We start from the raw sequence: 14,816 nt of genomic DNA on the forward strand, positions 1-14,816 counted from the left end.
CCACAGTTATTGCCCCTTTTCAGCACTAAAAAAAATGAATAATGGTTAACCTAAAACGGCAAGTTGGAAATATCTTAAGTTATGTCTATAATAATGGCTTCATAATTACCACACTTACTTAATCAATACAAAGTACATGATATTCGCCAAGTTATTATAACTGTGTCATCCATATTTCCCAGTGTTATTTCCCTTTTTACACTTTGAAAATAGAGCCTTGTCTGGTTAACCTATTTCGGCAAGTTGAATTTTATCTTAAATTTCTCCTTATTGCTTAATTTCTTTAATGATATCTTTAATATTTTTAGTAGGTGGTATACCTTTTGATGGTCCTCTAATTTTTTGTGGAGTAAGCGGTCTCTAGGGTCAAGGTCACTGGTTTAAAAAATAAATATAAACATTTTTGCTCATACAGCCTTTATATTTTAGTTGATGTCTTAGTTTAATACAAACATGCCAAGGGGGGTCCTCCTTCTTTGGGTGTAGTAAAGGGTCATTTGGGTCAAGGTCAATGTTACCAATGTCATGGTCACCAATGTTAAAAATAGATTTTTACATTTTAGATTTTATTAAGTGACAGATATATTTTATATTTGGTAGGAAGATAACTTGCATGAAGTTGAATATTCAACTTCACAAGTCAGAGCAATGACTTGGCAACTTCTATTTTTCACAATTACAAAATGCCATGACTTTGTCAAGCTATATAACTTGTGTTTACAGTTTTTTGGCAATTTTTCTGTCCATAACTGAGTGAATGGGTAAACATTTTTTGAAATATTGCTACTGACAAGAATCTGAGCCGGGGTCATTTGTGTTTAACAAACACGTTCTTGTTTTTTTTAGGTTTGTCCCGACTACTTCTCTTATACCACTGAAGCAATTTCAATGAAACTTTATAGGATTGATCTGTAGTTCTAGAACTTGTGCATATTACCAGGTTTTCTGGTTGAATGATTTTTAGCAGAGTTATGAAATAACCCTTGAATAAAAAAGGTGTTTTTTTGTGTGTTGCCAGCTACACAGAATCTTGTCCAAACTACTTCTTAGAAACTGCTGGTGCAGTTTCATCCAAACTTTAACCAAGTCTTGTTGTGCATATCATCCATATATTTGGGTTCAATGAATTTTGTCAGTTTTATGGCCCTTTAATTATTTTTTATTTTCAAAATTTGTCAGGACTTCTCTTATACTACTAATGCAATTTCATTGAAACTTTACAGGATTGATGCGTAGCTCAATTACTTGGGCATATTACATGAGTTTCTGGTTGAATGATTTTTGGCAGAGTTATTGCCCTTGATTAAAAAGTTGTTAATAAAGTTTGTCTGAATACTCCTCTTTATAACACTAATGCAATTTCATTGAAAATTTACAGGATTGATAAGTAGCTCAAGTACTTGCGCATGTTACACAGGTTTTCTACTTGAATGATTTTTGGCAGATTTATGGCCCTTCACTGAAAAAGGTTGGGTTTTTCAGCTCACCAGAGCCGAAGGCTCAGGGTGAGCTATTAGTATCAAAGGGTGATACTCTGGCGTCCGGCGTCCGTCGTCATGCGTCAACAATCGTCTTCTTCTCTGAAACCGCTGGGCAGATTTACTTCAAATTTGGTCTGTAGCATCCTTGTGACAGTTACACTTGAATTTGCTCATGTAATTTCAATTGGCCCCTTTTAGGGGTCAACAGAGCTAAAAATAGAAAAACCTTTAAACATCTTCTACTACAGAAGTAATTGATGGATAATCACCAAACTTTGTCTGTAGCATTCTTTGATAGTCTTTTATCAAATTTGCTCATATTAATTTAATTGGCCCCTTTTAGGGGCCGCTAAAGCTAAAAATTAAAATACCTTTAAACATCTATATCTAGAGAACTAATTGACGGAATTTAACCGATGATCACCAAACTTTGTCTGTAGCATTCTTTGGTAGTCTTTTATCAAATTGCTCATATTAAATTGATTGGCCCCTTTTAGGGGTCTCTAGGGCTTAAAATAGAATAACCTTTAGACATCTTCTTCTATAGAACTAATAGATGGATGATCACCAAACTTTGTCTGTACCATTCTTAGGTAGTCTTTTATCAAGTTTGCTCATATTAATTTGATTGGCCCCTTTTAGGGGTCGCTAAAGCTAAAAATAGAAAAACATTTAAATGTCTTCTTCTACAGAACTAATTGATGGATGATCACCAAACTTTGTCTGTAGCATTCTTGCATAGTCTGATATCAAGTTTGCTCATATTTATGTGATTGGCCCCTTTTAGGGGCAGCTAAAGCTAAAAATAGAAATACCTTTAAACGTCTATTTCTACAGAACTAATTGATGGATGATCACCAAACTTTGTTTGTAGCATTCTTGGGTAGTCTTTTATCAAGATTGACCATATTAATTTGATTGGCCCCTTTTTTAGGGGTCTCTAGAGCTAAAAATAGAAAAACCTTTAAACATCTTCTTCTTTAGAACTAATTGATGAATGATCACCAAATTTTGTCTGTAGCATTCTTGGGTAGTCTTTTATCAACTTTGATTATATTAATTTGATTGGCCCCTTTTCGGGGCCGCTAAAGCTAAAAATAGAAATACCTTTAAACATCTATTTCTACAGAACTAATTGATGGATGATCACCAAACTTTGTATGTAGCATTATTATGTAGTCTTTTATCAAGTTTGCTCATATTAATTGGAATGGCGCTGTTAAAGCTAAAGCTTAAATGTCCCAGGTCATGGCATTTCTTCAAATTTTTGTTTAAACATATATATGCTCAAATTAAATATCAGAAAATATTGACAATGGATAATTTCCAACTCTGAAAAGCAGTTGTTTCTGGTGAGCGACTCAGGGCCCTCATGGCCCTCTTGTTTTGTGTTGCCAGCTATTTGTTTGGACTACTCTTCAGAAACTACTGGTGCATTTTCATCAAAACTTTACAGGAATGATCAATACTATGTCTAGTTGTGCATCTCATCAACACTTATATATTCATTGATTATTGTCAGAGTAATGTCCTTTTAATGATTTAAATTTTTAAAATCTGTTCGGACTGCTCTTCTTATACAACTTATGCAATTTTAATGAAACTTTACAAGATTTATACTTGCACATATAACAGGGGTTTTTGGGTTGAAGGATTTTCAGCCGAGTTATGTACCTTGAATAAAAAATGTGTGTTACCCTGTTAATGATTTTTGGGTCTCTTGCTAGTCATTAGTTGTAACATGTGATTGGCTTTCATGAGGCGACTTATGTCTTCACTAATGGTCCTTGTGTAAAATATAGTAAAATTTTGTATTTCCACCTCTCACTAAATAACGGCTATTCTTACATATTTTGAAGCATCTGTTTAAATATTAAAATACCATAATTATGTTGATTGTAATTGTGCAAGACTTTATATGTAAAGTTGACGATATTTTTACTATTCAAAACACTCTCACATATCTTGGGCTTCGCTGCACTGTATTTAAGTGGTTCTTAATTTGTAATTAAAAAATTCAACTTAATCAATCATTAAAAGTACCGTAGAATGCACGTCAGTTTCAATTTCCTTACTATTTTGTATCAATCAAAGTAATAGTTTTTCTGTATTAATATAGGAGATGAATATTCTCAGAAAATTGTAAAAAAGAAACCAACATATTTATATTTCACTTTGTTTACTGATAACTTCTGACCATGTTACATTTGTGTATGTTGAATAACAAATTCTTTCAAAGAGATATAAATTACAAGTAAAAATAACAAAATATGTTACGGTATATACAATCACCTAACAAAGAAGTAAACAATAAGTAACCAGATATTGAAATTATGTCATAATTATATAATCATGCACTCTTTAATCATTTCAATACAGACAGAGGTAAATGAAATATTACCTTAGCATTTTTTGAATAATAAATAACACCATACATTGACAATTAAATAAGAGAAACTAACAACCAAAAACAATTATATTTTATTAATAGCTCATAAAAATTACTTCTATTGATAAATGGTATAGCATGGGCACAACCTGTGTGCGGATATGAATTTTTTCCATTCACCTCATTTTATTTGACAAAACTTACTCAAAAAGCAAGACTTTGATAAATGTACATGTCATGCTAATGTTGTTATGATTGTTTTTTCCTAATGAAAATTTATCCTGTCTATGTTAAAATGTACTCCCATTTTTCATGTTACTTAAGTTTATAAAAGAAATTGTTTTATAAAAGTCATATTGTAAATGTGGAACAATTTCTTTACAGTTAAAGAGATATTGAAAAAAATACTTAACTTGAGCAGAACATGGTATGGTCAGATTAGATTTAACCGATAATGAAAAGCCTAATGCAACCAGTAGAGAGCCAGACCAGCCTGCACATCCATTCAGTTTGAGCATGCTCTCTTATGCTACTAGCTCAGATATTGAAATTCCTTAAACTTTACATGGAATGTTCAAAATTCAAAGTAAGGCGATTCAATTTGTGTGACACAAATCTGCATCTATAACCGTTTCTATACAGAAGAATTGATATTTCCTCAAATTATTATTATTCTAGAGTATGGTATGAAAAAAAACTAAAATATTTATAAGCATGTTCAGCTTGTGTAGGATGACCTGATATGACATTGGGAAGAAAGTTGTATGATAACTGTTTTGCTGGAGGTAACCTTAGTTTATCCTTATTTGATGACATAAGTTAAAAAAGAAGAAAGAAAAAACAACAGTAGATAACTACAAAAAATCCCAAACAGTCCTGAGATAAGCTTTCTTTTTTAACAAAGGATTAGATTTTAATAGAGAGAGTTAACGGAATGAGAATCAACTTGCAAAGGTTTTGTGTTGGAACAAGTTTTATGATATCTAATATAGAGAACAATAATGCAGATATGTTTTAACATTTATTAATATATATACATGTATAATCTTTTATAAACAGATTTACAAAAATATCAGCACATTTTCAATTAGTAAAGATAATGATATAAAAGATATTTCACATTTTATCAATAATTTGACAATACAAAACTGTTTACATACATACATTTTATTTTATATAACACAAGTATGAAAACATCTTTGGATAAAATTTTACTTGCATGATAGAGTCTTTAATATTTATCTGGTTAAACAGTATAAGCTAGACAGACATTCTTGATACCAGCAAGTCATTCAAAAATATTCAATTCAGATTTGTTAATAATAGATTTTTTTGTGTCTTAAAAAATTTTGGAAGGTAATTTTAAATCCTCATTAACATCATTTGATATCAGGCAAAAAAGACTAACTAAATATATTTCTGTATTTGTAAACACCATGTGACATATTCAAACTTAGTCTTTTTAATATACATTACTCATTATTTGCTAAATTACTTTGGTCTTTGGTAGCAGATTACATTCACAATTCTAATCACCTAAAAATATTTCTATGATATTTTAAGCAAGTTTCTATGAGATTTAAATGTAATATATACAAGGATTTTATGCAAAGGGCACAAACAGAAATGCGTAATTTCTTGATGTGCTGTTTCTAAAATTAGGTTACTCATGAGTTTTGTCATGCATAAATTCAGACTGATTTTGATGTATTTTAAAGCTTTATTACATTTTTACAAAATTTGATTTATATTCATAAGTAAATACTCTAATTGATACATAAATATATTTTACAATCTTAAGCTAAACAGTTTGATGCTTCAATTTATATAACATCATGTTGAATATAACTTTTTTGGAATGTAAAATGTGTATGTTAGAAATGATTTATACAAGATATTTACAATTACGCTCAGCCTGATAAACTGTATACATTGCATATATAAAATAATTTTCTGATATGTTAGAAGTATCACAGATGTTATCATAACCAGCTACATTTGATTATTTAATATTCAGTGAATAAAAGTATATCAACTTGCAATTGCTACTTAAATAGAATTAAAAGTCTGTGAAAGCTTTCTTGTATTTATAACTTCTTCTGAAATGTTTTCAAGACTTTAATACACAATGCAGTTGTTAGCATAATTTTTATGAGAAACAATTCCCATAATGTAAATATACATTTCATATCATAAAATGTATGTTGTCTTTTTGTACTTAATACCAACATTTGTCATACCTTGAAGCTTTCATTGTTCTCTGCAGCACCATATCTTTGGATGATAAAATTGAAGTGTCTACATTTGAAACATGTCATTTACACAAGAATACACAAGCTGGCACTGATTGAATGTGACACATGTAGGATTTCACAATCTCAGCTGTGCCTGTAGAACAATGATAACTTTAACCTTTGTCAGTATCAAACTTCACTATAATCATTTTTTGATGTTTCAGGTAAATGATCTGCACTATTCATAAATCCAGAATTCACATATTCATGTCCAGTGGCTCCTCTAGGAGCATTTGGTAGTGGTCTTTCTCCAATATCATTTGTATAATGTCCGTATGAGGATGGCATAGGTCTACTATCCACTCCTTTTTCATTTAAAGTTTGGTAACTGCCGGCAGATATTCTGCTTTGATTGTTGATATTTCCATTTGAGATTACAGTTACACTTGTATCAGCAGTAGATGCACCCTTCTCCACTTTCTCAGATAAATGTTCAGCTGTACCACTGGCATGAGGAACATCAGCTTTCATAGAGATTCTGACAGGTTCAGTCAAAGGTTTTTCTTTCTTGGGTTTGTTGCTGCGGAGAAGATTAAAGAGAATTGCTGTGATAAGCCCCAACAAGTAAAAACTCCTCCAAACTTTACCAAATAAAAACACCCAAACGGGGAGATTTTCTCTGGAGCCCCTTTTGTGGTTAAGAGGGGGTGTCAGTTAGGGATGGGAAAAAAGTTTTTTGACTTCATTTTTTGGGTTTTAGATCTTTTATATTCATTTTCAATTTTTAAACAAAGGGGAAAAAATGAAAATTTGTGTTTTCACGTTAAAATTTGGTTTTGAATTTTTTGTGATTTTGGGATCAAGACCCGGGGTAAGCCTTTTTTAGGTGCCTTGGGAATTTGATAAACATTTCTTTGTTTTTAAACCCGTAAACCCTGGGGTCCTGTCCATTTTTTACCCGTCATTTTAAAGAAAGTTTATGGCCCCCATTATTTATAAGAATTTCAAATTTTTTGGAAGAAGGGGGTGTTTTTAGGAATTTGGTTTTTGGGTTTTTTCCCGGTATAAATTGGGACAGTTTCGATGTTGCCTCCAGTGGGACACATTTCCAATTTTTTTTAAATTTTTGTAAAGTATTGGGTTTTCAAGGGAAATTTGGGGATGCACATTTTTACCTTTTCCTGACGGGCAACTGGGTTTTTGGGTTTCCTGTAAAATTTTTAAACCCCGTCATACAGCCAGGGTAAATCACAATTGCCCAAATTTAAAAAGGTTTTTCCCAAACCCAAAATCAGTTTTGGCTGACTGGAAAGTCCTCAATGTGCATTGATCAAATTTTGTATTCTTTTTTTTTTATTTAATAGTTTGTAAAAGTGCTCTTTTGGACCCAAAAAAATGTCTTTGTTTTTAAAAAGGGAAACTTATTGTCAGCAATATGTAAAAATTTGTTATTCCATTTGTTTTTCTTAAAAGGCTCTAATTCAGGTAATTATATTTCAATTATCCGTGTTTGTCTACTTCAAGAACTAACAAATTTGTAAGTGTTGATAAATCCATCCAGAATTGAGAAATATTCAGTTTGTTGTTTTGGAGACTAAGCGTCTCTAAAGATGTTTCTATTCCAGTAAATGCATTATTCTGGATATCTAGATAATCAATACTCTGCTGATCATGAAGTCGAAGTTCAACCAAAGATGGAGAGTTTTTGAAGGTTTGTGCTGTAACAGTTCTTATGTTATTATAAGCCAGATCAAGTGTATGAAGACTTACAAGACCAGAAAACATGTCTTTGTTGATACTTGTCAGTCCAATGTCTTGGCACTGTAAATATGCTAAAGCTGGTGTCTTGCTAAATATTTCACTGGGAAGATCTCTTAAATTAAAGTTATATCCAATATTTAAGTGACTTAAAGCAGGCCAGTTTTCGTTTCTAAGAAATTCAAGGCTCAGTTTATTATTCAAATTATTATTATCTATTTCAAGGAATTCCACACTGTCCGTTACTCCACTAAAGGTTCTTTGATCAATTGTGTTCAGATGTATATTGTTGCGTATTTTAATGTCCTTGAGTAGTGACATTGGTGTGAAAGAATCTCCATCTATAGATGTTATACCAATATCCATTATATCTAATGAGGTTAATTTTAAAAACTTTTGAATAGCTGGGACTGGAAGAATAGTTATGTTCCTTAATGCTATTAACTTGAGTTCCTTCAAATCTTTCATTACACCGAAGATGTCTGCATTGATAGATTTAAGGTTTTTCCATTTTTTGATTGTTAGTGATTCTAGATATGGAAATGGAAAAACAATTGGTGCATCAATGGATGTATCTCCATATTTTTCAAGATGTAGAGTTTTAAGTTGTTCATCAAGAGCAGCAAGGGCTTGGTCAGGCATTCCATTTGACCCATCTCCTTCTAGTGATATTGATTCTATTTCTGGTGCTAAACCTTCAAATGCATAATTGTCGATCAAGGTTACTGGATTGTTTAACAGATCTATTTTCTTTACTTTCAAGTTAGCAAAGGCCTTAGCACCTATCTGTCGAATATTGTTACAACCAGCAAATGGCTGGCAAGTTCCAGTTTCTTCAAATGAAGTAAATCTGATTTCATCATACACCTGATTTGTGTTGGTAAATGTTGGTATAGCTGTTAAGTTTTTGTATCTACAGTTTATTATGGTTTTCCCATCTAACTGGAAACAGTCACATCTAGTTGTTGGAGATGTACATGACTGAGAAATCACTGCTGTTGACAGTAACATCACCATAAAAACAATTCTCATAATATTCTCCATAATTTATGACCTGAGACATTAAACAAATATGCATGAAATAAAACAGACAAGAAACTTCAAAAAAAATATAAAAGAATTATTTTACTGTAAGATATGTAATAGATTCAGTCAAGCTTTTTGCTTACCTATACGATATGGTAATTATTCTGCTATTTAAATTTTACTGTTATAAACCAAAATAGAGGGCACATCAAAACTGTAAAAAAATATTAGATAGATGATATTAGTGCTTAATTACCTTTACTTGTTTTCTTGATGACTTACAGTACAGATATCGAGGAATATGCAAAATCCTCCGAGGATCGAGGAAAATACTCGCAACTCCGCGAGAGTATTTGCCCATAAAAACGAGTGACTCCGCGTGAGAAACGTGTGATGAGAGTGACTCCGAGACGAAAATAAAAGCGCGTGACTCCGAGAGAGAATTACCGCGTAACTCCGTGTCGGTGTCTAGCTGGTGTAAATAAATGCAAAGTGCAATCTCATTTTATATTTAATTTAATTCTTTAGATTACCATTCGAAAAATAAAGATGATTTTTACGGTTGTTGTTTTCAATTTACCCTGAAACAATTGAAAGGTACATTTGATTAGAAAAAAATCACTCCGTAAGCGTCATCAGTTCTCAATTTATTTTTATCCCGATTAATTAGGTCAGTAGCAATAACCACAGGAACCCGAAATTCTATCAAAAACAAAAAGCGATTAAAAAATCCATATAATAACGGCCAACATTTTTTTTTATACTTCTTTAAGAAATGAATTAATTATATAAACTTCTTAATCTTAAATGTTTCTAAATGCATCAAATACCGATAACGTGCCGTTCTAATTTATTTCAGGTGCCAAATATTGTGTTGTGTTTATTTTTTTCAATGTGGAAAATGAGTTTCGATCTTCATAATATTTTAATCATTGATAACATGTGCACATCAAAAAAATTGACTTTCCCAACTTTTATATTGGTTTGTATAGTTTTAAAAATTGTCATGATGTGCATGTACGTTTCTTCATAATCCATTGTTTACATGTATTTTAGTTACGTGTCAACCTGTCACATCCGCCGTTTTAATTTGAAGACACTTGATTTATATATAATTTTTGAGAATTAACATTAACTTAATCGTTTCTAAATAAAGCTGCATAAAAATTAGTAATATATTGTTGTAATTTTATTCCAAGAATATCTCCGAAAATCTGTTATCAAAGTCATATGTAGACGTATGTCGATATTGATATCAAAAGTCAATTGTCTTGTGATGATCATTAATAAATTAAGATTTTTGTTTTTTATTTCAGGCATTATGGAGGAATACAAGAGTTATAGAGGTGTTAACAAGTTGACAGAGGCCGTTCAACTTACCTAGCGCACTGCTCCCGTAATTCATTCATCTGTAATCAGCATTACACAGATTGACAAAAAATAAAAACAGCAAAGAATAAAATGATCATTTTATTTGTCTTTTTGTTTTATTTGTTTATGGTTTGTACATCATCTATATCATGTCATTTTATAAAAATAAAAAACAGTTTTGACAAAGATTAAACTACTTCCGATTTCACGTACATGTACTGTTCATATGATAGACGATAAAACAATATTTTTATAATAGCATATGAACATATTTGATCGTCACAGCAAGCGGGCATGCGTTGTACATGTACGTATGTGGATTGAAAAAGACCGCCATGCCTTTAAAAAATCACTGCCAATCTCAATGTTCTTGTTTTATAATTCATGGTTTTATTTTTGAGACGACGCAGTGCCTGTTGTTTTCCCCCTGCAAACATCGGTAGAATTTCATAAATGAATTCCTTAATGTTGTCCTTTCTTGTGCTGCCAACATCGGTAGAATTGCCTAGCAGATCGAACTTCTTAACTCTGTTCTATATTGTTCTGAAAGCAATAGTAAAATAAATTTAAACATTAATGTTAAAAGCAGGACTGTACATGCCGACATAGGGTGTCGCTGTTTTGGCTAGTGCATTGTATGGAATGATGTATTATATCTCGTATTTCACGGATTTTTTATCAACCAACAATTAAAAGGAGACGTACATGTACTTCACATGGAAATCAGTTTGGTATCATTTATGTAACTGGTAAATTTAGTAAATACTCATTGCCCTAAAAAAATATCTGGAGCCCTGCAAATTTATCTAAAAGCCTGACTTAAAAGTATAAAATTACTTTCCAAGGCAGATATTTTGTAGACTGTCTTAAAGAAAATGTTGTTTTTTTATTCAGTTCAGGTACAAAGTATAATTTCCCTTACGATAGTATGTCAATGGAATGAATCGACCTAAGCACGTGGTTGTTTTGCCATGTATTTCCTTTTTTTTTCTTCTTCTTTTTTTGCTTACATAATAATTATAAATTTGTATAAACAATGCAAAAAAGAAGCTCGTCTATATTTTCTTATTTTATAATACTAAATTAAATAGGTTTTTGACACTGAGCGTTACGGGAATTGCGGGAAATCATCGGTTATTCTTTCCTTTAATTAATTAATGAATCAAGTGTGTCTACTTTCGTTTTCACTTGTGATACTTTACATCAACGAAGAATTTTCGACAACATTGTTATTTTGAATGAATAATACATGCGTTGAAGGATTTTATTTTAGAGGTAGGGCATTATATTAATTAATAAATAAATAAAGCATACGTGTACCAAATCAGTCTTATTTTCTCGGAGTCACTCTTTTTGACTCGGAGATTCACGGAGTCCCGCGGACAAAATTGTCACTCGTTTTTGTCTCGGAGTCACTCTTTTTCACCCGAGAAATTTATAATCCACTCGGAGTCACGCTTTTTGAGATTACTCGATACTCGCAGAAATTTGCATATTCCTCGATATCTGTACTGTATTGATTAATTATAACAATATGTTATCCATTTAAAAATTTGAATTTCAAATATTTCACTTCATGCCTTTATTGCATGACTTTATAAATCTGTCTAGGTATTTACCTTGGTAGGCTACATGCTATTTAATCAATTGAAGAATTTACAGCTCCTTCTATTTAATTTATACTTTGAAATTTCTTCATGACACACTATAAACAATTGTAAACATTGATCAATACAGCTTGAATACGCTATTCCTTTCATTATCTGTTTACATCAATATTGACAAATAGAGGTGTCGATAATTCTTATATAAAAGCATATTATTTATCGCCTTTAAATCTTTAATCACCAAAATAATTATTCATTTTAACTGTTCAGCGTATTAGCGTAGTGGTTGAGTGTTGGCTTCCTAAGTGTAAAGACCCTGGTTCGATTACTGGAAAAGGCATTATATATTATATATTCTTATATATATTTTTTTTTTTTTCAAAGATCTGGATTTAAGTTCCTCGTGAATTTTGTTCATACAATACTTTCCGGAATTTGAGAACATTTAGTTTTACAAACATTCGCTTCCGACCGGTAAGTTAGAGGCAACCCGCACAGGAAGATATTTGAATACCGGGTATATAAATATACAATTGAGCCAAAATTGTAAAAAATGTAGCAAATTGAATTCAGAGTTTTAAATAGCATTAAATTGACAATACTATTCAATTTGTTCAATGACTGTTTAAATCAAATACATTCAATTTTGCTATTTAACCGTTGAAAGTTTAACTTAAAATTGTACAAAATTGTAGATCACAGGTTTATAAGAGAATATGAAAATGTTTTTTGAAAGTAAAAAACATACAAATACAAAAGATATTGCACAATTGCAGATTTGAACTCGGAAAAAAAATCTAAACTTTCTCCTCATAATCTGAACTCTCTAACAACGACGCTACTCAGCTTTACGTTTCCATATCTACTTTTTATTCTTCTATATTGCAATAAAAATGCAAAGTGTAATAACTGAATAACTTGCACAACCCATTATATCATAATGGTATGACCGATTAATGTAAACGTTATCGTCTGTCCGTACGTCCTGAAATCTTAAACCTCTTAAACCGGATGGCAGATTTTGCTTAAACTTCCAGGGATGAACAACCTTAATGTGTAGATGGTAGTAAAGGAAGGAATTTTTGCTGCGACCAAATTTAACAGAATTATGGCCCTTTGTTGATTTTTTCACTATATGCTATGTAGAAATTTTGTGAATGCAACTCCTCTTAAACCGGATGGCAGATTTTGCTTAAACTTCCAGGGATGAACAACCTTAATGTGTAGATGGTAGTAAAGGAAGGAATTTTTGCTGTGACCAAATTTAACAGAATTATGGCCCTTTGTTGATTTTTTCACTTTATACCATATAGAAATTTTGTGAACGCAACTCCTCTTAAACCGGATGGCAGATTTTGCTTAAACTTCCAGGGATGAACAACCTTAATGTGTAGATGGAAGTAAAGGAAGGAATTTTTGCTGCGACCAAATTTAACAGAATTATGGCCCTTTGTTGATTTTTTCACTATATACCATATAGAAATTTTGTGAACGCAACTCCTCTTAAACCGGATGGCAGATTTTAATAAAAAGTTCCACATAAAAATCTTACATACAGATATGCATGCTCTTGTTTACGAGCACATCTGCACAGTGGGGGCATCCGTGTCCTTTGGACACAGTTCTAGTTCTTATTAAAAAATCAGGTTTTTATACGCCCGTTTGAAAAACGGGTCCTATTATAATTTTACCCCTGGCGGGCGGGCGGACAGCTGGTCAAACTGGCGGAGGTAGGGGTGGCTGGGTGGTTTGAAAAACGTGTCATATTATAGTTTTCCCCCTTGCGGGCTGACGGACTGGCTGATGGGTGGATTGCGTCCAATTTTTGTCCGCAGCATATCTCCTACACTCTTGGAGGAATTTTAATGTTACTTCATTGAAATGTTCACCAGTATGAATGCCATATCGGACGCATGAAGTATTTTTTCACTTTAGAAGGGGCTCCTGTACAGTGCAGTGGCAGTTTACAATGAAAAATAGCACTTTAAATGAAAAAGTACTGTTTGAATTCAAATACCTTCCAACTTAAAATAGTTTTCAGAAAATAACTGTAGAATTGTTCCAAAATTGAAAAATTACAGGCACTGTTTGATTGAACCTTTTAAAACTTGTTGTCTTTTTTTTCATTAGTTTTATTAACATTTTATTTGTCAAACTTCATTTGTGTAAACTATATTCTATTTATTTTTTTTGAGAAAACTTATTGATGGGTAACTTTGAGTACTATGGGATAAATTATATAACAGTTTTCTCTGTATTTCAGGATTACTTTTCTCGGAGGAAGAGCCAATTTAAGGAGTATAACAGCGTTACGATTGTTTATGACACATTATTACAGCGGCGGAATAATTTTCTAGTGATAACTGAAAGTGCGACCCTTTACTTTTTACTCATTTACAATCAAAACAGTTGTTTTTTTTCATTTCAGACAAGTTTAAATATACTATGACTCCATTTTAACCTCGTGTTTATAAGAGATTTGTTTTATGTAGTAACAAAACATGCATAATGTATGTATATTATCAGATATATTTTTACATATTTTTAAAATTATTTTTATGATATTAGAATGGAGTGAGTATATATGTATGATATATTTGTATCAGAGAATATAAAAAATGTATTCAAAATCAACTGACTTCTTTTTCATTAGCTTACCTGATCACAATGTGCTCTTGGTGGGCTTTTGTGATACCCCTCTGCTAACAATTTGTATTAAACAACAGAAACCAATGACTGGATATGAGAAAAACCACGCAGGAATCCTATTAAAGTTGTTCAGATGGTTATGGTCAGTTGCATAAGTAGGTCAAAGGGCAAAAAAGGGGGTTTAAAATTCAAATTAAAGAATTCATCTTGTCTTAAGATATAAAGCACAGGGCTTTGGTATGTGGTACATGTATATAGCATCATCTAGAGATCTTTTACTCGAAAGATATCTGTATTGTCA

At 31.7% G+C, this 14,816-nt stretch overlaps 2 protein-coding genes across 2 annotated transcripts in view; one reads left to right on the top strand and one right to left on the bottom strand.

Annotated features, from left to right (window-relative positions):
* Positions 1 to 14,489, top strand: part of LOC132721397 (peroxisomal membrane protein PMP34-like) — a 31,522-nt gene extending 17,033 nt beyond the window's left edge. The window contains exon 10 of the mRNA XM_060705696.1: positions 14,130 to 14,489. The gene's annotated coding sequence lies outside the window, so the exon portion shown is untranslated. The remainder of the gene's footprint in view (positions 1 to 14,129) is intronic.
* LOC132721400 (leucine-rich repeat-containing G-protein coupled receptor 5A-like) lies at positions 6,207 to 9,130 on the bottom strand. Its single transcript, XM_060705699.1, has 3 exons — positions 7,623 to 9,130; positions 7,280 to 7,313; positions 6,207 to 6,709 (listed from the first exon to the last, which is right to left on the bottom strand). Exons 1-3 carry the CDS (start codon positions 8,904 to 8,906, stop codon positions 6,294 to 6,296), a joined length of 1,734 nt encoding a protein of 577 aa, XP_060561682.1. The 5' UTR covers positions 8,907 to 9,130; the 3' UTR covers positions 6,207 to 6,293.
* Positions 14,490 to 14,816: the final 327 nt, after the last annotated feature.

Source organism: Ruditapes philippinarum, unplaced genomic scaffold, assembly GCF_026571515.1.
Source record: "Ruditapes philippinarum isolate M1 unplaced genomic scaffold, ASM2657151v2 ctg2716_1_1_1_1, whole genome shotgun sequence".
Lineage (NCBI taxonomy): Eukaryota > Metazoa > Mollusca > Bivalvia > Venerida > Veneridae > Ruditapes > Ruditapes philippinarum.